Source organism: Dreissena polymorpha, chromosome 7 (genome assembly GCF_020536995.1).
Source record: "Dreissena polymorpha isolate Duluth1 chromosome 7, UMN_Dpol_1.0, whole genome shotgun sequence".
NCBI lineage: Eukaryota > Metazoa > Mollusca > Bivalvia > Myida > Dreissenidae > Dreissena > Dreissena polymorpha.
This window is the reverse complement of record NC_068361.1, coordinates 89,957,741-89,982,706: the sequence shown is the minus strand read 5'-3', so window position 1 is coordinate 89,982,706 and position 24,966 is coordinate 89,957,741. Positions and strand designations below refer to the sequence as shown.

The 24,966-nt window shown below is 35.9% G+C and overlaps 1 protein-coding gene across 4 annotated transcripts; it reads left to right on the top strand.

Annotated features, from left to right (window-relative positions):
• The first annotated feature begins 6,852 nt into the window (after nucleotides 1-6,852).
• LOC127838996 (uncharacterized) lies at nucleotides 6,853-22,711 on the top strand. Of its 4 annotated transcripts, none has more exons than XM_052367140.1 (5): nucleotides 6,853-7,035; nucleotides 12,714-13,353; nucleotides 14,633-14,791; nucleotides 15,120-15,441; nucleotides 15,594-22,711. In XM_052367140.1, the coding sequence occupies exon 5, from the start codon at nucleotides 17,460-17,462 to the stop codon at nucleotides 20,145-20,147; it is 2,688 nt and encodes an 895-aa protein (XP_052223100.1). In that variant the 5' UTR covers nucleotides 6,853-7,035; nucleotides 12,714-13,353; nucleotides 14,633-14,791; nucleotides 15,120-15,441; nucleotides 15,594-17,459; the 3' UTR covers nucleotides 20,148-22,711. The 4 variants fall into 3 exon arrangements, 3 of the variants coding, with proteins under 3 accessions (XP_052223100.1, XP_052223102.1, XP_052223101.1); XR_008030098.1 differs by lacking the exon at nucleotides 6,853-7,035 and having other exon boundaries at nucleotides 12,289-13,353; nucleotides 15,594-19,964; nucleotides 20,091-20,113; XM_052367141.1 differs by lacking the exon at nucleotides 6,853-7,035 and having other exon boundaries at nucleotides 12,289-13,353.
• The last annotated feature ends 2,255 nt before the right edge of the window (nucleotides 22,712-24,966 follow it).

The window sequence follows — 24,966 nt, the reverse complement described above, 5'->3', positions numbered from 1 at the left end:
GAAATGTGATACGTGTCCAGTTCTTTCTAACATATCACATGCGATACCTTAGCTTGTTTATTGGCGTCGCACTGGAGTGCGGCGACTAGGATGTAATGCATTTTTTTCGCTTATGGGAGGAGAAGTTATTTTACGGATCAATGTATATATTTTTGTTTTAAGAATATCTTGCATAGTGGTGATTTTTTGTGTGTATATTAGTGTAAATAAGTACTGCATTTGTGCCTCATACATTTATTACAACGTTTATTGCCAATAATGCAAAGCTAATTGTTTTAATTAATAACTGATCCACAACTGATCACAGGGGAAAGATCACAGGGACTGGGCAAATGCGCGAAACTTTCTGGTTTTGTATAAAAACAAAACATAATCAAAATATATTTATTTTATGGTTTTTCTAACAATAGCGCTGACTTTGTCTGTTCGAGTTTTGGTTAACGCGTATTTTCTTCAATTTTACAAGACGACAGCGATTACACGGTTTATTGCTTTATTAATAACCGGTACACTACAGTCACTTATTAAGGCAGTAGGTGCCTAGTGAGATCGGGAATAGTCGGTCGATATCGCCGTATTCGGAAAGCGTTTCGGCTATAAGCGATATCTACGGTAAAGTCCGGAAATTATACTAAATACACGAAATAAATTTGTATTTGTATTTGTATTGTATTTTTTTATTTAAGAGTTAAATTTGCTTATCTCTTTAAGATTTAATAACTATACAATACAAATATAAGTTTAAATTAATTCGTTTCATAAAATATATGTGTTCATGACGTCACGTTTGTGGACATTTTCTTAGCAAAATGAAAGTGCGAAATAAAAGCGAGCGATTTGCAAAATCGAAAAAGAAGCAAACATCGATCGACAACGTTGTGTTCGATAACAATTATTATTAATTTACCAAGCTCTGCGATGGCGATTATGTGAAAATGACTCACGTAAAAGCTATTCGCATTTGTTAAATGGCGTGAAAAGAGTAAGCAGAAGTGGGTGGGGGGATGGAAGAAGATTGATTGACTCGTTGAGCTGGAGGTTTTGCTAAACATATTACAGTATGGTCAGTTTTGTAATATGTGTCCCATTCCTTTGACAATATATAACATTGTTGGCGAACTACAAAATGACCTCAGTGGTTATTTGTACGTTGTTTGTGAAAACCCTGATTGTAGAAAAGTCAACCGTGTTGCTCATGGAAAACAGCACCATCTCAAGATCAGGGGAAATGCCATGCTTTGACGTAAATACCAAACTTGGAACAGGTATGCATGTCTTCATTTTTTCAACCGGCCATTTATCAATGTTTAATCATTGTACAATTGACATTGATCTTTGGACTTCTTACACATTTTCAGACCCCTTAAAATTCCAAGTGCCATTCCCAGTGAATATTTGTTTATCGTGTAATATAAGGAAACATTCTGGTGTCCATCATATTCAGTTTTCAAATTTAGTTTCGCATTTGTGTTGTTAAATCCAATTGATTGCTCATTCATGTTATTTAATAATGTAATGATGATACGAATGAATTCTATGAAAATACATTGTGACGTCATTATTAAGTATCTACGGCCTTATTTCGTTTTCATGTTCTTATCATTTTCAATTCTCTTTTCAGCAATGAAAGTCAGTTTGGGCAGGCCGGTGAAGGTAAATAGCTTCCTAACCACACTAAACATAACGCTTATTGCAAATAGAAATCTTAAGAAGATGGAGGCTCGTGCTGGGGAGGCCATCAAGAAAATCTCAACTGCGTCGTCTAACAAGGCTGCCATTGATGCTTATGAGAAAGAAATGGAGTAAGTGTACAAACTAACTTTTAATACAATGTTATTGACTATTCTGGTGCATAATTTTAGTATTTTTTCTCATCAACTGTCTTCTTATTTCCTATTCCAGATGAACATGAAACATATTAATAATAATTGTTTTATTAAAGGCACTGTGTTCATAGTTTGGTTAAATTACATTTTTTAAAAAGATTTTTGGTTAGAACCCCAGGGCAGGCACATTATTAAAAATATTTGTGATTGTTATTATAAATATTAAAGGCTATTCCAAATATTACAATATTTTAAAATAAATTCATTACTTTTAGTAGTAAATCTTATAAAGGAGCATAGGTATATTAACAATCTGAGCTATTCATATAAATGGTGAATTCTTTTAACAAGCGATAGTTTGAGTTCAACGACTTTTCAATACGTAATGTGCTTGTTGTGCTGAAAATTGATTTTTCTCATAACCAACGATCATATAAGGCATCAGAATGAAACTTAGAATTATAAAATTCATGAAATAAGCATTGTGTGAATTTAATTTTGTATTTCAGTTCGAGGCCTGATATTACTCAGATTGCTGCTGTGCATTTTAAGAGGGGTTTTAAGTTCTCGACATATGTGAAGACAACAGTGCCAATTTCTTCCGAAGCTCAGAAAGTGATTGGCATCTGTGTTGATGATCATGGCATAATGCGTGTAAATGGTGGAAGTGTTGATAGTGTATCAATTGAAACTTCTATACATGATTGTATGATGTGGCTTGCAAAGTTTCCCAGAGCCATATTTGTTGCTCATAATGGGCGCAGGTTTGATTTTCCGGTTTTGGTAAGTGCATTTTGAACACACACTGTTTTGAAACGTTTTGTAATTGTGTAAGCAGTTTTGTTGACTCTTTGCCGGTTTTCAAAAATCGTATCCTGGACAGTCACACAAACAGGAAGATCTAGTGAACGTGTTCTCCAGGCAACCTGCAACGCCCACAGTGCTCCTGATGATGTTGAAGTACTGGGATTTTTGCTTAAATCATGTAAATTTACTGACAATATGGCCCACATCTTTACTGTTACTGCAATCCATAATTCAGTTTGTTTAAGTCATGAAAAGCCTTAAAGGCAAAGAACATTAGATTGTTAGACGTGCTGTTGCCTAGAGGAACTCTAAAGCGACCAACAGCTGAAAACATTGCGGGATATGGACTGGCATTGTGTCATTTGAAAGCCATATTTTCTAGTTCCGGAGAGGATGACTTTAGGGATACTTTCATTGCTAAAAACAATGAGGGACTACCAAAAGTCACAAACGCAAAAATATTTTATCTGAAGTGGTCCCTAAAATCGGTCAGTTTTTCAGTGACGAAAAGTGACGGAACGAGATAATGTGGCTTTCAAATGACACGCGGCCAGTCAAAATCACGCAATGGCTTTATACTGATACTTAAGTATGAACATCTAGTTGTCATTAATCTGGCTGTTTTTATTAAAATATAAGTTGTATATTATTTTGCTACATGTTTAAAGAAACATGATAAGTTATACATCTTTATGCTACGAAATATTGGGACAACTTTGACATTTTGTGGTGAGCTGCGTCTGTATTCATATGTTGCCTTTTGACTTTAGGTGACCTTAAGATTGTATTATTAGCTCAGCTGTTTTCGGAGAAAACTCCGAGGTATTGTCATAGCCTCTTGGTCGTCCGCCGTCGTGCTAAAACCTTGACATTTGCTCTTAAATTAAAGTGCTTCCACCTACAACTTTGAAACTTCATATGTACATGCACCTTAATGAGTTCTACACGCCACACCCATTTTTGGGTCACTAGGTCAAAGGTCAAGGGCACTGTGACATCTAATATAAAACTTTAACTTTGCCTCTAACATCATAGTGCTTCCACCTACAACTTTGAAACTTCATATGTACATGCACCTTGATGAGTTCTACACGCCACACCCATTTTTGGGTCACAAGGTCAAAGGTCAAGGTCACTGTGACCTCTAATATAAAACTTTAACTTTGCCTCTAACATCACAGTGCTTCCACCTACAACTTTGAAACTTCATATGTACATGCACCTTAATGAGTTTTACACGCCACTCCCATTTTTTGGTCACTAGGTATAAGGTCAAGGCCACTGTGACCTCTAATATAAAACTTTAACTTTGCCTCTAATATCATAGTGCTTCCACCTAGAACATTGAAACTTCATATGTACATGCACCTTGATGAGCTCTACACACCACACCCATTTTTTGGTCACTAGGTAAAAGGTGAAGGTCACTGTGACCTCTAATATAAAACTTTAACTTTGCCTCTAACATCACAGTACTTCTACCTACAACTTTGAAACTTCATATGTAGATGCACCTTGATGAGTTCAACACGTCACACCCATTTTGGGTCACTTGGTCAAAGGTCACTGTGAACTCTAAAAAAAATTCTGACAAGCTTTCGCAGCCGAGCGCGGCACCCGTTATTCGGTGCTCTTGTTAATGTATTATTATATCAATATTAATTCAAAGTTAGCTAAATTTCTTCACATGTCATGGTTTATAAATGTAGTTTTTAATAAGCAACTAGAAAACCCCCAAAAAGAAGTGATATACAAATTTATACTTAAATTCATTGCGTGAAAATGAATTGGGGTAGGCATACTCAAAGTAAAATTTCTTTAGATAGGAACGGTAAAACTTCCTGAAATTCATTCAGTGTGTAGAAAATATCCTGTGTTAAATAAATTTATGCATTTCATCACATTATACGTGACATAAAACGTAATTAAAGTTTCTTGTCACTGAACCATTTGTTGTCGTTTTTGCCATTTTATCCAGATAAGTGCATATATTACTGGACATCACAGGCACAATTCTCTTTCAATGACACTTTTAATTCTGTATCTACTAACAAAATCCAGTCGAGTACGTTTATTAAGTTAATTGTCAAAATATATGTATATCCCATTACAAAAAAATATATATTAATGCCCCCCCCCCTTCGAAGAAGAGGGGGTATATTGTTTTGCTCATGTCGGTCGGTCGGTCGGTCGGTCGGTCGGTCCGTTCGTCGGTCCGTCCACCAGATAGTTTCCGGATAACTCAAGAACGCTTAGGCCTAGGATCATGAAACTTCATACATAGATTGATCATGACTGGCAGATGACCCCTATGGATTTTCAGGTCACTAGGTCAAAGGTCAAGGTCACAGTGACTCGAAATAGTAAAATGGTGTCCGGATGATAACTCAAGAATTTTTAGGCCTAGGCTCATGAAACTTCATAGGAACATCGATCATGACTAGCAGATGACCCCTATTTATTTTCAGGTCACTAGGTCAAAGGTCAAGTTCACAGTGACTAAACAGTAAAATGGTTTCAGGATGATAACTCAAGAATGCTTACGCCTAGGATCGTGAAACTTTATAGGAACATTGATCATGACTGGCAGATGACCCCTAATGATTTTCAGGTCACTAGGTTAAAGGTGAAAGTCACAGTGACTCGAAATAGTAAAATGGTTTCCGGATGCGAACTCAAGAATGCTTACGCCTAGGATCATGAAACTGCATAGATACATTGATCATCACTGGCAGATGGCCCCTATTAATTTTCAGGTCACTAGGTAAAAGGTCAATGTCACAGTGACTCGATACAGTAAAATGGTTTCCTGATGATAACTCAAGAATAATAAGGCCTAGGATCATGAAACTTCATAGGTACATTGATCACGACTGACAGATGAAACCTATTGATTTTCAAGTCACTAGGTCAAAGGTCAAGGTCAGTGACAACAGACTTATTCACACAATGGTTGCCAGTACAACTGACAGCCCATATGGGGGCATGCATGTTTTACAAACAGCCCTTCTGTCAATTTCTATGTACATAGTCGAACTTTTTTTAAGCAGACGTTTTGTCGAAAGATTTTTATTGATTTAGTATGTGTTTGCATTATAATAAACTACGGGTAACTAAAAACAAAATAATAAAAAATATTAATAATAAAAAATAAATATAAACATTGACATCGAGCGCCTATGTGCCACCGTAGGTTCCTTACGTGACAAAATTGAATTTATTTTGTTAGTAACATTGACAGCTTTACATAAAATTACATAGGATTGTAATTTGTATAAATGCGAATTATATCTTCGTTTAACTAACAAATCAAAAACAATCCACAAACTTTCCGTAATATTTAGTGTCGCGTAGCCTTTCTACGTGGCATAATACTTTTTCGAAAACGAAAGTGCATCGGGAAAAATCAGTCAACACTTGGAAACAAAGTAAGTAAATAGCAATTTATCGCAATAGAAGTGCGTGTGTTACTGTTTATATGGTTTGTTATATACTTATATTGATATAAATGATTTGAGACGCCTGTTATTTATTTATTTACCATTTATTCTATTAATCTTTAATATGGTGCATCGACCTCTTGATTAGTTACATCATGTCAGGCATCAAAAACCTAAGTCAAACATAAATCATTTAAATAATATATAATTAAAACCATCATTTGTTACAAAACTCAACGCAGTAACGCTAAAAAATAACATAAAGAAGCATATATCCCAATATATTTATTAACAACATCATATTCAATTGCAATATCATTTTATTCTATACAATAGACGAAACCTCCACTGCCCTCCTTCATAATATCAGTGTCACGAAACTGCATTGTGACGAAACCTCCATCACCCATCAAAATGGCTTCCTCAAACCCGGAAGCAAAATAAATCTTGCTTTTTCGTGAAAGATTTACGTCATATTTGATCACAGTAATGAACCAAAACTAACAAAACCTAGAAATCAACTTTCGTTTAAAATACTAAAAAGAAATAAAACTTAAAAACTTACCTTTGACTGTCTGTGGTTATCCTTTTAAAAATACCGGTTTAACATTACAGTAGAAGCGAAACAAAATGGCGTCCAAATCGTTTCCGATGCTATCTTGAATTCAATGTCATATTCTACTACAGTCGATTGGTGTATAGCGGATTTTTAGTGAGTAACGGATAGCTTAAACGTTTTTTGCAAAATACTTTTATTTATGTTAAGATTTATAGTTTTCTATTCACTGAATACAAATAGCCTATCATTGTTAAGTCGATTCATGTTTTTGTTGATGTGTGTCAATGTTAACAACTGTTTCTTTTTTCGAAAGCAAAACAAGGTCACGTTATGTACGCACCGTTTTTGTGACGACAGGAAAAGTGCAGACGAATGGTTTCTTGAATTTTGCAGATTTTGTTTGGTAAACATAATGTTCATTGATGTTATATTTTAGTATTATGTGTCCTTTAAAAAAAGTAAGAATGCTCAGAAACCAAATTGATGCGTACCATATAAAATAAGCATGAAAGCTGCAACTCGGGATTTAGTGAATAACGGATATGTGGTGACCCATATTCAGGAATGTGGGGATTGTCTCAAAATAAATATAAACCCAATTGAAGTTGTCCAATAAACATGTGGTAAGCATGTGGCTATGATATTAATAAGTAAAACATCATTTTTAATGAAAAATAATCAAATTATAACGAAAAATCGATTTCTCTGAAAACATATTTTCCGCAATCAAATCTATATATAGATTCAACTCAAAATGACCCGAATATACGATGCATCGCTTTGAACAGCAATTACTTCATCAATTGTGCAGCGATTTCCATGAATTTGGTCTTATTAAACGCAGAAATGAATGTCCTTTCTGGAAATGTACATATATTGCAATTATTTTGTACAAATGCTGTGTCAAATTTCAAGAAATAACACGATACACATGTAAGCCGATAAAGACCTAAGCGATCCGGTAATGGCTGAATCAGTGTACCATGAAATTCGCGCTGTAAACAAATAATATTTTTCGGAAATTTAAAACCGCTGGCATGTTTCAATAGGAAAGACATGTGTCTATCTAGGTTTAATGGTTTAATTACTGAATGCATGGTGTTTACGTTGAAATGAGACTCGAAGTCCTTAGCTATCCGTTATACACTAATCGACTGTAGAATTGATCCGACTTGGCAGGTTGTAAATTTTGGGCCACTATAGAAATGTAACGTTTTTAAATATAAATGCTAGATATTATCGTCACTTAGAGAGTGAGAGACTCTTACAAGTAGGATTATGTGAAAGTAATTACATTACAAGAAATGCGGATAAGAAATTCCAAATAGCGTTGGCTTCTTCAATTAATCAATTGCAATTGTACCGCTTAAACCACAGGTGGTGTGCATGTAGCTATGATATTAATTAGTAAAAAGTTACTAAAAACATCATTTTGAATGAACAAAATAATCAAATTATGACGAAAAATCAAGTTCTCTGAAAATAATCACTATCAAATGTATATATTTCCAGAAAGAAAATTAATTTCTGCGTTGAATAAGACCAAGTTCATGGAAATCTCTGCATATATATATATATATATATATATATATATATATATATATATATATATATATATATATATATATATATATATATATATATATATACTTTGATTATTTTTTACTCCAAATGATGTTTTACCTAATTAATATCATAGTCACACGCTAACCACTTCACTCATGACTCTGGATCAGCAGACGATTTATTGCTCAAATCTGCCTATCTATTCTTACAGAGGAGTCCGGAGATAGCCGATGCAATACGATTGTAACCACCTGTGGCTTTAACAATGTGTATTTTGCAACAATTAGGTTTAGTGGTCTGTAGCCTTCTCTAAATCTGTAATATGATAAAATAGTTACATTACGGGCAAAAGTTGATAGCCATGTTTGGTGATAAATCAATTAATGTCAGCACATTCAACTAGTAAAACGATACCTTAGATTATTAATAATCATGCCCAAAGTATATACATGCATGGTGAAACAAATGTTAATTGAAGCTGCTAAATATTTCAAGACTATTCCCAGATACAATAACAAATAAACTGATAGTTATTCTGACATATTTGATGAGCCAGAACAAATACAAATAGTAAAACTAAGTAATGATGAATCTTAATCATTAGAACGCTTGCTGACAATGGACGAATCTCTGCTTTACTAAAAATATGAAAAAAGAGTACAGCAAAGGCTCAAATGGCTTCACAACAGAGTTTTTCAAAATTTTCTAGATTTTTTTTTTACATTTTGAGATCTTAATTATTCTTTCATCTTAGGATCCTTGTCAATTACTAAAAACAGGTAATCATCATATGCATACAAAAATAAAACAAACCAAGACAAAATCTTAGACCCTTGACACTTTTAAATGTTGTTTGTAAGAGAGCCTAAGGTACATCGCAAATAGATAATAACCTCTTCTAGATGAAGTTATAAATTCCAATAGCACGTACTTCATACAAACATTATCACAAATCACATGCGCTTATTTATCTTTCAACTATCCACTTCCTGGTCTTAGCCGCTAGCAGAAGCTATGTACGTATATTAAGCACATACATGAACACGTTCATGGTAATGTATGGCGATAATAAACACTTCAAAACATTTATCTGCAGGTAAAAGACTAGTAACGCAACAATGTCAGTAATTTATGAGCATTCGTTGAGCGCTTCAACTTATCAGATTTTTACAATACATATAGACTTGGAGACTTTTCTAACGCAACACTTTTCAAACTTGAATATCTCTGTTATGAGTTAAGATTTTGATAACAAAATTTAATGTGATAATTTAACTACATTTTGAGCAAGCTTACAATAAAATCATCCATCCGTGGCGATTGGAAGCTATAGCAAGTTGGGTATGTATAGTTTTGTCTTTTTGCACGATGAAATAGTGAAACGTTATATTATTAGCTAGGCTGTTTTCTGAGAAAACCCGAGGCATTGTCATAGCCAGCTCGTCGTCCGGCGTCTGCCATTCGGCGTCCGCCGTCCGCGTCGTGCTAAAATCTGCATCTGCATTGGCTCTAAAATCAAAGTTCTTCCACCTACAACTTTGAAACTTCATATGTTGCTTAACCTTGATGAGTTCTACAGGCATTTTATTGTCTGCAAACCCATCACAGGTACAATTGAGTTAAAATAATTGACAAAAGAAACAACCCTTCACTTCTACCTTTTCTTTTAGTTCTACACCCATCCATTAACACAATTTATTTGGCGGTGGATATAAAATCAACGAATTTGCTTGCTAATTTGTAGCTCGGCATTTTCGGAGAAAACCCGATGTATTTTCATAGCCAGCTTGCCGTCCGCCGTCCGACGTCTGTCGTCCGCGTCGTGTTAAAACCTTAATATTGGCTCTAAAATCAAAGTGCTTCCACCTACAACTTTGAAACTTCATATGTAGATGCACCTTGATGAGTTCTACACGCCCCACCCATATTCAGGCCTCTAGGTCAAAGGTCAAGGTCACTGTGACCTCTAAACAAAAATTCTGACAAGCTTTCATTTATTATACCCCCATTATTATTGGTAATGGGGGCTATATAGGAGTCACTTTGTTGGTCTGGCTGTCTGACATGAAATGTCATCCGATCTTCACCAAACTTGGTAGGAAGTTGTATCTAGATGATGTCTAGGTCACATTTGAATATTGGTCATGCCGGGTCAAAAACTAGGTCTCGGGGTCAATTAGTGCGTTTTTAACCAAAAGTTTGTCCGGATTATAACTATGTCATTTATTGTTAGATTTTAAAATGACTTGGTACATTTGTTCACCATCATTGGTCGGTGTGTCGCGCGAAAGAATAACGTTGATATCTCCAAGGTCAAGGTCACACTTCAGGGGTTTTTATCTGATTTTGGGGAAAGGGCCTGGCCTTTTTTGAGGGGAAAAAAATCGCGCAAAATGCCGGATTTTGGGGGAAAAAATCACGCGAAATGCCGGATTTTGGGGAAAATAAGGAAAGTCTTAAATAATCAATTCAACATATTTTGCTGTTTTTAAAACAAAATCAAGGCAACATATAATTTAATTATGCAATATGTTATATTTTCTACACTGGATCAGGTTAACTTCTGTATTTAAAGTTTAAAAAAAAAAAAAAAATTTTTTTTTTTTTTTTTAGGGGAAAAAAATGATGTTTGGGGGAAAATTTACCTGCTGAGGGGAAAAAAAATCTGAGGGGAAAGGGCCGATTTTCGGCGTGTCCCAAAGAAGGAAAAAAAGCCCTGCACTTTGAGTTCAAAAGTCAAATGCTTGTCCGGGCCATAACTTGGTCGTTTATTGTAAGACTTTAAAATCATTTGACACATTTGTTCACCATCATTGGACGGTGTGTCGCGCGAAAAAAATACATCGATATCTCCAAGGTCAGGATCACACTTTTGAGTTCAAAGATAAAAAATGGCCATGAACGAGCTTGTCCGGGCCATAACTATGTCGTTCATTGTGAGATTTCAAATTCATTTGTAACATTTGTTCACCATCATTGGACTGTGTGTCGCGCGAAAGAATTACGTCAATATTTCCAAGGTCAAGGTTACACACAGTTCAATGTTCAAGAATGGCCATAAATGAACCATAACTATGTCATTTATCGTTAGTTCTTAAAATGACTTTGTTCACCATTATTGGACGGTATGTCATGCGAAAGAATTACGTATTTATCTCCATGGTCAATGTCACACTTGGAGTTCAAAGGTCAAATGCTTGTCTGTGCCATAACTTTGTCATTTATTGTGAGATTTTAAAATAATGTGGCAAATTTGTTCATCATCATTGGACGGTGTGTCGCGGAAAGAATTACGTCAATATCTTCAAGGTCAAGGTCACACTTTGAGTTCAAAGGTAAAAAATGGCCATAAATGAGCTTTTTCGGGACATAACTATGTCGTTCATTGTGAAATTTTAAAATCATTTGGCTAATTGTTTCACCCTCATTGGACGTTGTGTTGCGTGAAAGAATTATGTCGATACCTCCAAGGTCAAGGTCACACTTTCAGTTTAAAGGTAAACAAATGCCGTGAATGAGCTTGTCTGAGCCATAACTATGTCATTCATTGTAAGATTCTAAAATCATTTTGCACATTTGTTCACCAGCCTTTTACGGTGTGTCGCGAGAGGAAATTGTGTCAATATCTCCAAGGTCAAGGTCACACTTTGAGTTCAATGGTCAAAAATGGCCATAAATGAGCTTGTCCGGGCCATAACTATGTGGTTCATTTTGAGATTGTAAAATAATACGGCACATTTGTTCACCATCATTGAACGGTGTGTTGCGCGAAAGAATTACGTCAATATCTGCAACGTCAAGGTCACACAGTGAGAGTTCAAAGGTTAAAAATGGCCATATATTAGCTTGTCTGGGCCATAACTATGTAATTCATTGTGAGATTTTAAAATGACTCTGTACATTAATTTTGTTCATAAATTCAAGAGTTCGAATGACAAAATGGACATAAATGATAATGGCATAATAATTCTTAAAAATCGCCATAAATTAGATTCTCTTGTTTGGAGAAGACAGCATGCAAAATAGTCTGCGTCAATGCGGCACGTGGGGATATACGTCACGTCTGTGACAAAGCTCTAGTTCAAAACTGCACCCGTAGCCGAGCGTGGCACCCGTTATGTGGTGCTCTTGTTTAAATATATTTTTATGCCATTAGCCACCTCCTCAATAAATAAGTGTTTTTATGCCCACGGATCGAATTATCGGGGGTATATAGTTTTTGGCCTGTCTGTCTGTCATTGTATGTGTGTGTTTGTCTGCCCCGAAACTTTAACCTTGGTAATAACTATTGCAATATTGAAGATAGCAACTTGATATTTGGCATGCGTGTGTATCTCATGGAGTTGCACATTTTAAATGGTGAAAGGTCAAGGTTATCCTTCAAGGTCAAATGTTTTTTTTTCTAAAATAGCTGCCGTGCGGCTATAAAGCAGCGCAGTAGGGGGCATTGTGTTTCACAAACACAGCTCTTGTTTTTCTTTTCTGTAGTGGTGCATTTTATTGCCTCTGTTTCAGGACGGAATGGCTTTCTAGCACGTGTATGTTGGACTTTTGATAGCGTTTGCTTAAAAATACAATGGCGAGCCTTGCAGACGTTCTCTCCGAGCAAGAAATGACAAACTGGCTAAAAGCGTGGCTGGCAATCAATATCACAAAGACAGGATTGCGCGATTTTGTTGACAAGGAAGTTAAAAGCTTTCAGACAAGTACCATACAATCGGTGGCGTTTAATTTAAGGCTTCCAGCGATTACAACATGCACTTGTTGCCTTACTGCGAATCTTTTGAAATGCCCCACAAACAAATTGTGCAATAAGAGGAAACACAACGCCGTTTGCAAGATGCATGACACAGTAAGCAAACAACCACGACGATGTCCAAACGGGATATGCGATGCAGTTCGTGAGGAAATTATCAAGGCACATAGATACCATAGTCCGTCGTGGAATAATACCTCTGCCGAACAATGGGCGAGTAATCATTGGGAATTAGCAAAATGTTATATGCCACCAGATGGGTATATAGCAGTGAGTACTTTCGAAGAAACAGATTTCAACGGCGTCATCAGTATTATTTTGAATTGTGCAATCTTTGATGGCCAGTTTTCCTTCAGCATAGCACCTCAACATCCAAGTCCTTGCTGTCTGTTGTCAAAGGTTAATTAAACATAAGTTTTTGGTAATTCATATGCCATTATGTTAATATTGTCACGTTTAAAGATTAAATGTATTATTTGTGTACTAATTATGCATCGCCTATTGTATTATGCCCCTCTTCGAAGAAGAAGGGGTATATTGTTTCGCTAGATGTCGGTCGGTCAATCTGTCGGTAGACCAGTTTTTTCTGATCCATAACTCGTCAACGAATTACCGATTGGCTTGATGCTTCACATTGGCCTTAGAAGTAGATGACCCCTATTGAAATTGGGGTAACACGGTCAAAAGTCAACGTAACTATCATATTAAGTGTGAAAATCGTTTCCGATCATTAACTCGCCAATATAATGACCGATTGGCTTTATAATTCACATATGCATTGGCCTTGGGCAGAAGATGACCCTAATTGATATTGGGGTCACAAGGTCAAAAGGTCAAGGTCTCTATCACACTAAATGTGAAAATCGTTTCCGATCAATAAATCATCATCGAATTGACCGATTGTCTTGATTCTTCACATGTGCATTAGCCTTGGACAGTTTATGACATCTATTGTAATTGGGGTACTAGGTTAAATGTCAAGATCACTATCACACTAAATGTAAAAATCGTTTCTGATCAATAACTCGTCAATAAATTGACCGATTGGCTTGATACTTCACATGTACATTGGCCTTTAACAGTAAATGACCCCTATTGAAATTGGGGTCACTAAGTGAAAGGTCAAGGTCACTATCACACTAAGTTTTAAAATAATTTCCGATCATTAACTCGTCAACGAATTGACCGATTGGCTTGATTTTTGATTTGTGAATTGGCCTTGGACAGTATATGAATTCTATTGAAATTGGGGTCACAAGGTCCAAGGTCATGGCCAATATCACACTAAGTGTAAAAATAGTTTCCGACCAATAACTCGTCAGCCAATTGACCGATTGGCTTGATATTTAATTTGTGCATTGGCCTTGGACATTGTATGCATTTTATTGAAAATTTTATTGGAGTCACTAGGTCAAAGGTCAATGACATTGGCTTGATACTTTACATGTGCATTGGCATTGGACAGTAGATGACCCCTATTGAAATTGGGGTAACTAGTTCAAAGTTCTGTTTGAGGGGCATATGTCTGTTAAAACTGGAATCAAAGTTATATTTATCGGGTAACTAATTTTATTTATGTCATGTGAACACTCAAATATCTATTGTATATATTAATTTCGAGTGTTATATATGTACATACACTCAAACAACCAGTTCTGATAATTTATTTTTCTGACAGACACGTGCCATAGGTAAAGCTGTCCGGCATTCTTCTGATTGTAAAGTGACGAGCGATGACCTCTGCGACTATTTGTTAACATTGATCACTTTACTCAGTGATTCAAAAGTTCTTGTACTTGACCACAGTGCACAAGACGCAGTCAGAAAATTAACACAGGTATCCTCAACCTTTCTGGTTAAGAATTAACACAATGTATTCAGAATTATTTGTTATTAAACGAACTTGATAAATGATGTTACGTCTGTGACAATTTGCATATACTACGGAATACAGTAAACAAGAGCAGTAAGAGCAACACGTGCAATTTCGATTTGTTCTTTTCCTTATTATTTCTTTGTTATTTATACAACATATTTATCAGATTATAATCGAATAAAGCAACGTTTGTGTTAACTAATAACAACCCAAACATTTCTTTAATTTCATTATTATTTTTAAATATTCAATATTTAATTCTAAATTATTTTTCGATTTTTATTAACAGTTACAAACAGAAGGTTTAAACATTTCTGTAGCGGGCGTTGGTCAATTGCTAAACGACGCACGCGAGTCATTGAAACAGGCAAAACAGTTGTCGGAGGAGTCAAAGACTAAACTGGAAACTTACATGCAAGAATATATAACGAAACTTGATAAACGTGTACACAATCTGCAAGAAAAATCGGAAAAGGACTTTAGGGAACGGACACAAACATGCACAGAAAATTGTAAAAGAGAATTAAGCAAACATTTAAAGAATTCAGTTATTTCAACACAGAAAACCCAGCCATTGATGAACGAATGCGGAGTCGAACAAAACATAGAAGGTAAAGGGTCAGCTTTACATTTTACATAATATTTTAAATAAGATAAATATAAATGATATTCTATTAGTGTAGTATTGAAATAGCTGTTTAAAGGTATGCGACGTTTGCTATGAAATAAATGTGTTTTTAAATTGCTTGCTTGTTTTTTTTAGAATTTCGCCAACGGTTGATAAATTATTACACAAAAAATGTGACGCACATATCTTTATCATCACTGATGCCCAGTCATGTAAAATCGTTCGTGGAAATATATGCTGCACCTAAAATATGCCGAATTGAAACAGAGAAGGACGGAACGAGAAAGAAAACGGAATGGATAAAAACGTACAAAGGCATTTTTCACTCGGTTCAGACGACTGGGAAGCACATAATTTTACAAGGTGAGCCTGGGAAAGGAAAATCCACATTTTCATCCAAATTGGTCGTTGATTGGTGCAATGCATGTAATTGTGCACCACAGAGAACTGAACAGGAATCTACGTTTGGCGATGCAGAATCCCTGCGTGAGTTTAGGTTTGTTTTTCATGTTGCATTACGAGAGTCGAGAAAGCAACGCAAAGTAGTAGAGATGATTAAAAAACAAATCATTGACATGCTATACGATGATGACCATGACGTTGAGAAAGCATACAAACTTTTGCTAACCATTTTGACAAAAGAAGCGTGCCTTGTTGTTGAAGATGGTCTGGACGAATGGTCTGATCCTGACGGGAAACTTCCATTACCCATATTAGTGGCTCCATGTGTTGTGTTTATCACTACACGACCATGGAAAATGTGTGACGAATTATTAAAAACATCCCTTGTGGATTGTCTGCTGGAAATAAAAGGGGTTATTGATCCATTTGTGCTTAGTAAATCTGTACTGGAATGTCTCATTGATACAAATCTGGATGAAAAATATGACACATTTAGATCTTATATTTTTGCAAACGAACTAACCGAGTTGATAAAAACACCATTGCTTCTAACACTCATTGTTTGCCTTTGGGTGGAAAATTCATTTTTGGCAGGATCAGCATGTGAAATATATAGCCTCCTACTCGATAGTCTTCTTAAAAAATCCAACAGTGAGATCGCATATTTCCATTCCCCTAAGTTTAGGTGTTTCAAAAATACCAAATACCTGAAAACTAATATCGGGTTTATCAAATCTTTATCAAAAGCAGCCTTTCATTTATTGTTCTCTGAATTAAAGGAAAATACATTAGTATTTAATGACATCGAGTTGTCAAAGTATTTGACAAAATTTGAAAAGATGCTTGCACTTAGGACAGGTATTCTTACGGAAAAAAAGCTGTCAACACTGTCTTATAGACCGTCCACGTGTTCTTTCATCCACAAAAGTGTTCAGGAGTTTCTTGCCGCACTCCATATCGCCAGTAATGAAGATCTGGTTGACAGTGACATACTTCAGCAATTCAATAATGGCCAAATACAATTGATGGAAATAAGTCAAGTATTTAAATTTACATGTGGACTCAGCATCACTGCTGCAAATAGACTTTCTCGTGCATTTAAAATATATGCTGATCATGCCATGATGAATCGCAATTTATTGGACAGTTATAGTGGACAAAGTCTTCAAGAACTCATTATAACAGGTTATAAAGAGGCGAAGGCCAACAATGTCCCTGGTGAAGAAATACATCTTCAACTGAATAACTTTTATTCTAATTTCGAAGAACGTGACACTGACACCTTAAATTGTATTGTTTTGAAGAATTTGTCAAACATCCAGTCTTTGGAATTCACATCGAATTATTTTTTTTTCTGAATCATTTCAACACATCTTGACATCATGTTCAAGTTGTACGCCACTTCCTTCAAATACAGTAAGTGATCGTTATGCACAGCAAGAAATAACATTAGGTTGCAGATGCGAAGAAGTACCATGTTCTGCGTTCGACAGTCTTAAGTTAATTGTTATACAAACAAGTGGGGCATTGATACCAATCATTGAATTACGTGGTCTTCCAAACTTGGAGAGCATTAATTTAGAATGCCAATGTACTGAAATGTCTCGAACATTTAGTGAAAAACGCAATATGCATGTTGCATTTTTACCAAATGCATTACGTGGTCTTCCTAAACTGGAGAAAATAAGATTAGGATGCAATTGTGATGGGCTTGACTTGTCCGCTTGTAACATGCTAAGGGAAATTGAACTCGATAAGCATGTGACATTGTTACCAAATGCATTACGTGGTCTTCGGAACCTGGAGAGCATTATTTTGAAATGCAAATGTGACGGACTGGACCTGTCTGGGTGTAACAGTCTTAGGAAAATTAAAGTGGGTTATAAATTGATATTATTTGAAAAAAACGATGAACGTGTGAAATTGTTACCAGATGCACTACTTTGTCTTCCTTACCTGGAGAGCATTGAGTTAAATTGTAAATGTGATGGACTTGACTTGTCTGCTTGTAAAAGTCTGAAAAATATTAAACTCGGTAAAAAGGTGATATTATTACCAAATGCATTATGTGGTTTACCAGAGCTGGAAGAAATTAACTTAAAATGCGAATGTGATGGACTAGATTTGTTCGCGTGTAACCGTCTGAGGACAGTAGAACTAGGTAAAGTGTGTTTATATAGAAGCTCGATGTATATTAATAAAGATGATGAACCTGTTAGATTGCTACCAAATGCATTACGTGGTCTTCCTAAACTTGAAAACATTACCTTAGGATGCACTTGTGATGGACTTGACTTGTCCGAATGTAATAGTCTTAGGGTAATTAAAGTCGGTAAACATGTAACATTTTTACCAAATACATTACGTTGTCTTCCTAGACTAGAAGACATTACCTTAGGGTGCATTTGTAATGGACAGGACTTGTTCGCTTGTAACAGTATTAGGAAAATTACACTCCTTGAGCATGCTATATTGTTACCAAATGCATTACGTGGCTTACCTAACCTGTTCTGGATTGATATATATTGCAAATGTGAAGGACTGGACCTGTCCGCATGTAACAATCTTGAGATTATTTGCCTCCATGAACATGTGACGTTGTTACCAAATGCATTATGTGGTCTTCAAAAAGTGAAGTACATATACTTACAATGCGTTTGTGATGGACTTAACTTGTCCGCGTGTAACAGTTTGAGTGAAATTGAACTCGGTGGGCATGTAACATTGTTACCAAATGCATTACTTAGTCTTCCGAATCTGGAAAAAATTGTGTTAAAATGCGTATGTGATGGACTGGACCTGTCCGCATGTGAAAGGCTTTGTAAAGTTGCACTCGGTGAACATGTGACATTGATACCAAATGCATTACGTGGTCTTCCTAAATTAGAAGTCATTACATTAGAATGCAGATGTGATGGACTGGACTTGTCCGCTTGTTACAGTGTACGGAATATCGAACTAGGTGAACAGGTGACATTGCTACCAAATGCATTACGTGGTCTTCTTAACCTGGGGGAAATATATTTAAAATGCAAGTGTAATGGACTGGATTTGTCCGCTTGTAACAGTCCTGAGATTATTGAAATAGGCGAACAGGTGTCATTGTTACCAAATACATTACCTGGTCTTCCAGACCTGAGGAAAATATATTTAAAATGCAAGTGTGAGGGACTGGATTTGTCCGCTTGTAACAGTCTTCAGATAATTGAGCTAGGTGAACAGGTGACATTGTTACTAAATACATTACGTTGTCTTCCAGTCTTGGAGAAAATACATTTAAAGTGCAAGTTTGATGGGTTGGACTTATCCGCTTGTAATAGTCTTCGGATGATTGAACTAGGTGAAGAGGTGACATTATTACCAAATGCATTACGTGGGCTTCCTAATCTGAAGGACATTAAATTAAAATGCAAATGTGATGAACTGGACTTGTCCGCGTGTAACAAAATCAGGATGATTGTACTAGGTGAACAGGTGACATTATTACCAAATGCTTTACGTGGTCTTCCCGACCTGGAGGAACTATATTTAAAATGCAAGTGTGAAGGGCTGGACTTGTCCGCTTGTAACAGGCTATGGATGATTGAACTAGGTGAACAGGTGGCATTGTTACCAAATACAATACGTGGTCTTCCTTACCTTGGGGTAATAGATTTAAAATGCATGTGTGATGGGCTGGACTTGTCCGATTGTAACAGTCTTTATAGGATTGTACTAGGTGAACATGTGACACTGTTACCAAATGCATTACGTGGTCTTCCTAAACTGAAGGAGATTAAATTAAAATGCAAATGTGATGGACTGGACTTGTCCGCGTGTACCAAAAGCAGGATGATTGAACTAGGTGAACAGGTGACATTATTACCAAATGCATTACGTGGTCTTCCAGACCTGGAGGTAATATATTTAAAATGTAAATGTGTCGGGCTGGATTTAACTGCTTGCAAAAGTCTTTTGATGATTGAACTAGGTGAGCAGGTGACATTGTTACCGAATACATTACGTGGTCTTTCAAACCTTGCGGAAATAAATTTAAAATGCATGTGTGATGGGCTTGACTTGTCCGCTTGTAACCGTCTATGGAGGATTGAACTAGGCGAACAGGTGACATTGCTACCAAATACATTAATTGGTCTTCCAGACCTGAAGGAAATAATTTTAAAATGCAAGTGTGACGGGCTGGATTTATCCGATTGTAACAGTCTCCGGACGATTGAACTAGGTGAACAGGTGACATTGTTACCAAATACATTACGTGGTCTTCCAAACCTGGAGAAAATATACTAAAATAAAAATGTGAGAGACTGGACAAGTCCGCGTTGAACTGTTATATGATAATTGAATTAGGTAATCATGCGACATTGTTACCGAATGGTCTTTCTTAGGTGAAGAAAGTCAACTTAAAATGCAAATGTGATGGAGTAGATATTTCCGTGGCCAACATAATGAAGAAAATGGAACTTGGTCAACATGTTTACATTGTCACCAAATGCATTATATGGCCTCCCTAAGCTTCAGGAAATTAAAATCAAATGCAAAAACGTTGGACTGCACGTGCCATATTAAGCTTGAGGACATTAATTTACGATGCACATTTGATGACCTGCCCATGCAACAGTCATTACAATATTGAACTAGGTGAACATGTGACATTGTTACCCAAGGCATAAAGTGTGGTCATCCGAAGCTGGAAAAATAAATAAAATGTGGACTCAACTTGTCCGCGGTCAACAGTCATTTAACAAGATGATAAAACAAATTTCACATTGTGAATCAAATGCAATGTAACCTTAAATGTCATTTAGATGGACTAGATGTATCTGCGTGCGACTGTTGCCGGAATATTGAACTCGGTGAACGTGTGACATTGTTACCAAATGCATTACGTGGTCTTCTCAAGCTTGTTATAAATGACGTAAAATGCAAATGTAACTTGATTTGTCTAAGAATAATAGTCTGAGTGTTATTAACGCGATGAAGTGTGAACTTGTTACCAATTGCATTACGGGTGTCAGAGGCTAAGTTATGTTTACCAGGTGACTAATACTAACTATGTGATTGTATGACCTGGAAAGTATTTCATTAGGCTGCAAATTATTGACAAGTCTTTGTTTCATACTCTTAAGAACATCTATCTGAATTAACAGGTTTGATCGATACCAAACTTATTACTTGGCCTTGATTGCATTACAGTTATTTTCTTAGGCAGCAATATTACAAACTAAACATGATTTCGTTTCACAATTTCAACAATATTGATCATGTTGACAAGTTAACATTGATACAAAACTCACTGCGTGAGGTTTATAACCTGGACAACATATAAATCCCTTTCAAAAGTACTTGAATTTACTTCTCTTCATGTCAGAAAGTGCAGAAAATTTATCTAGCTGAGAGCTTAAATTTATATCCCATTAATTGCATGATCTTATGCACGAATTCATTTTATATAGCTGTAAGTATGATAATCTTAACTTATCTTCGTTTACAAGCGTAAGCCTGTGCAAACAAGTCAAATTTATTACCACTTTCTCTCTGTAGTATTTTAATGTGTTCACAAAATGCAACTATGCAAATATTTTCACCTGGGCTTGTAATCGTATCCTAATCTTAAGCAAACATTTCTTAGAAGATTCACAAAGTTCATAACACTTCCAATAACATCTTCCTCACTTGGAACATTTTTATTCAGTTTATTAAACTGCAAATAGTATAAACTAGACCTATAGTCAATCTGAACTATATTATTTGAATTGCAAATGTGAAGTATTTGATCCTGTCATTGTGTGATGACAAATAAAACATTTCTAGATGAACAATTGCAGTTGACCTCAAACAAACAAAACGATGACGTGAGTAGATTGAGTATGACGTGTTATTATAATGGCAACAATGATCGTAAATACAATAGAAGTGATGTCATTTTGATTATTAAGTATCGTGCTAAGTCTATAAATTTGTATACATAAATTGTTGTTATATTTGCAAACATTTGTGTTCATTAACATTCGGGTTTGTTACAACATGATGAAAATAACTATGAGATCTTAGAACGGTTTAGGATTTGCTTTTTGTTGTTGTTTTTAAACTCAAATAGCAGATGAAAGAGATGTACCCTGCTACGATATTTCTGCTTGCTATTCAAATGTTATTTTTGTTTTATGTGCCATATAGTAGATATGTATCATTGCTTTGCATCAAGTTTAACTCATGTTGGTTGCCCATCTATTACTATCGGTAATAGTTGTTGTTGACACTTCGTGCTCGCTTTGCAATAATGCATATTATATATGAACTTCAATTTAGCCAGAGAGAAACCAATTAATGGTTTCATGGCAGTGAATGCATGCTTGCAAGTACTTTAAGGTTGTTTTAATTACAGATCGTGAACATATTACATAGTTGATTGGTGTTGGATTTTGTGTTGGGTGAGAGAAAGCCCATTATCAGAAATATGTAATGTCCGCATATCCGTAAATGCCATTAACAGATGAAATTGACCCGTTCAAGTTGATCATTCTGAACTTACCTTTATGTTACGGTACATATATTTAAGAGAACTACACACATTCGTGATGCGTATCATTTCTTTTTAATATTATATTTTAACATATGTAAAACACATTCATAAAATGTGTAAAGGTATTTTAACTGGTACTTGATCAATTATTTGTTATGTTGAGGAAGTAGTTAGTTCACAACATGTCCATTTTATGCTTTTAGTTGTTCATATATCTTTATAATAAAATTTGTGTAAAACATGTTCAAATTTATTTTTTATTATATTTATCAGAAAGATCAATTATGTTTGTATTGTTAAACACATTTAGAATAAATACTTTATTTAAATATGTTGAATTTGTGGACGTGATATTATTTCAGTAACTTTTCACAGATTTTTATTTTATTTTAAAAGTTTTGGTTTCAATTGAAAATATCTCGTATATAAATTAGAACACACAAATAGAGTGTGCATGTCCGAAAAAAATTCCAATCGAAATGGCCTTAATGTCAACACGTATGATTTGTGTAATAGCATGGCCATGTCCAATATTTAATGATTTTATAAACAATTATAACGCCGTGTAATCTTAAAATCATGTTAATACTGTAAACCTATTCGTTCGGCCATTTGGATGTTTTGTTCAAAACAGTTTGAAAACTGGCGAAGTATTGTATCCACAATTAGACGTACAAACAGCATATACTGGTATGCATCTACGAAGCCATGAGAATGACACCTTTTTGAAGTTCGATCAAATGTATCCTTCTAAATTCCTTCTTGTAAACAAGACTTCGAGCATAATATAGTATTACAGAACATAACATAATGTTTTGTTTTGACTTGAGCATATATAGAGAATACTAGGTCGGTGCCGAATAAAGCGAAGTTTATTTTGCGAGGCTTAGAAAATTTTCGGGCAGATCAATATTAACTTCGCTTTATTCGGCACCGACCTAGTATTCGATTTATCCCATCAATTTTCTTAGTCGTCCATTATTTCTTTTAAAATAGAATAGGAAAATAGAACTACACGGAGAATCCCAAAGTTATTTTAACAATGCGGGACATCACATGATCAGAATTTAGAAAAAAAGGATGCCGAAGCCTCAATTCGATCGAGAAATCGAGTTTTCAAACAGGTACATCTTTCTTCTTACTTACTGGTTTTTAATCGGATTACGCCTATAATAGGGCCAGCTGGAAGCGGTTTCAGCGAGTATCAACCGTTTTTCTGGCGCTATTTTTAAGGTAAAGTTGAGTTTCGATTGGTTTTGACGATTGATATTGAGCACGAACATGAGCCTTATACAAGGACAACTTCTTGAACAACCTGATATTGAGCAAGCACATGTCAAGGAATACCATTTTCTCCGCCCAATAAGTCTCAAAACAACCTCATATTGGCATGTGCTGGTACTTGTAGCGATACATATCTAATGTAAAGGCACTGTAAATGTTAGTTTCGTATACTATTCCTGGCTATGGAGTTTGGGTTACTGAGGTAGGCTTGACGGAGGTGGTGTTTCTCATCAAATAACTGCTTAATGTCCTCGCATCAAATTAGTCCTTGTGTTTCTTGGTTTGGGGCCTAAAAGTGTCTGAGGCTGTATAATTTATCAGCTGAGTGATTCCCAATCTGCCTCTACATTTTGATTTTCTGGAGAGGCAGATTACAACCGCTCTTCTAAAGCTTTCACGAAGATCTGCTTGCAGCTTGCGGCGGTCTTCAGCTTTGCAATGTTCAAGTGTTTTGGGACCTTCTTGCCGTGCGTACGTAGTTTGGGCTGTATGTGTATATTGAGTTTGATGATGATGAGGCGTGGTCTGTCCATAACTTGGCATCGCACATGAACTTGGTCACTTGTACAGAATACCATTACTGTTGCAGTGGCCCACTCCACCGTGCCCAAGGACTCCTTCCCATACAATTTTGTCATTATAAGTACAGCCAGCTTTCCAACAAGAGTTGTTCTTTCTGCAAAACCAACTCTTGCCTCACTCGCTTGTTGTTCCACTAAAGAAGATTGTGTAGCCAGGGCCTTTCACAAAGCTCCTACGAGCCTGGCCTCACTCAGGGCTGCGAAGTCAATGCCGTAACTGAGAAGTTTGTGTGTTATCAGGGCTGTTCTTCTCTGTGCTCTGTCTGTATTGTCCCTGTCTAGAAGTGTGCACACATGTAAGAGGTGTTTTCCTTATTTTATTGGTTTTCTTTGTGTTTCGACCGCTGGTTTAGGGTACCCTATAGCCACGGGAAACTTGCTAACGAAGGTGGGAGCAGTCAGGTTTTAGGGCATGTGTCTGTCTTCTTTTTCAAGCAAGAAGGTGAAAAGCGCATTTGGCTGCTCAATAACCTTATGGACAGCCGTATTTCAATGCTTCTCCGTGTCTGCGTAGAGCGACCAATACCCTGTGTGCATGATTACAGCTACGGCTTCCAGTGTACCCACACCTGATGTGCGCGCTGATATTCATGCGAAAACATTTTATCCGATACCCGCATTTTCCAAGATGTTGTAATTCTGCTTAGCGTTTGTATGCTATGGAATATGTTAAATATAAAACTGTTTCAGCGAGATGAATATTAATTTTATTCATAATTAA

Bases quoted from the DNA above. Each gene is read 5' to 3' on its own strand.
- LOC127838996 (XM_052367140.1), top strand. From the start codon at position 17,460: ATGTCTCGAACATTTAGTGAAAAACGCAATATGCATGTTGCATTTTTA.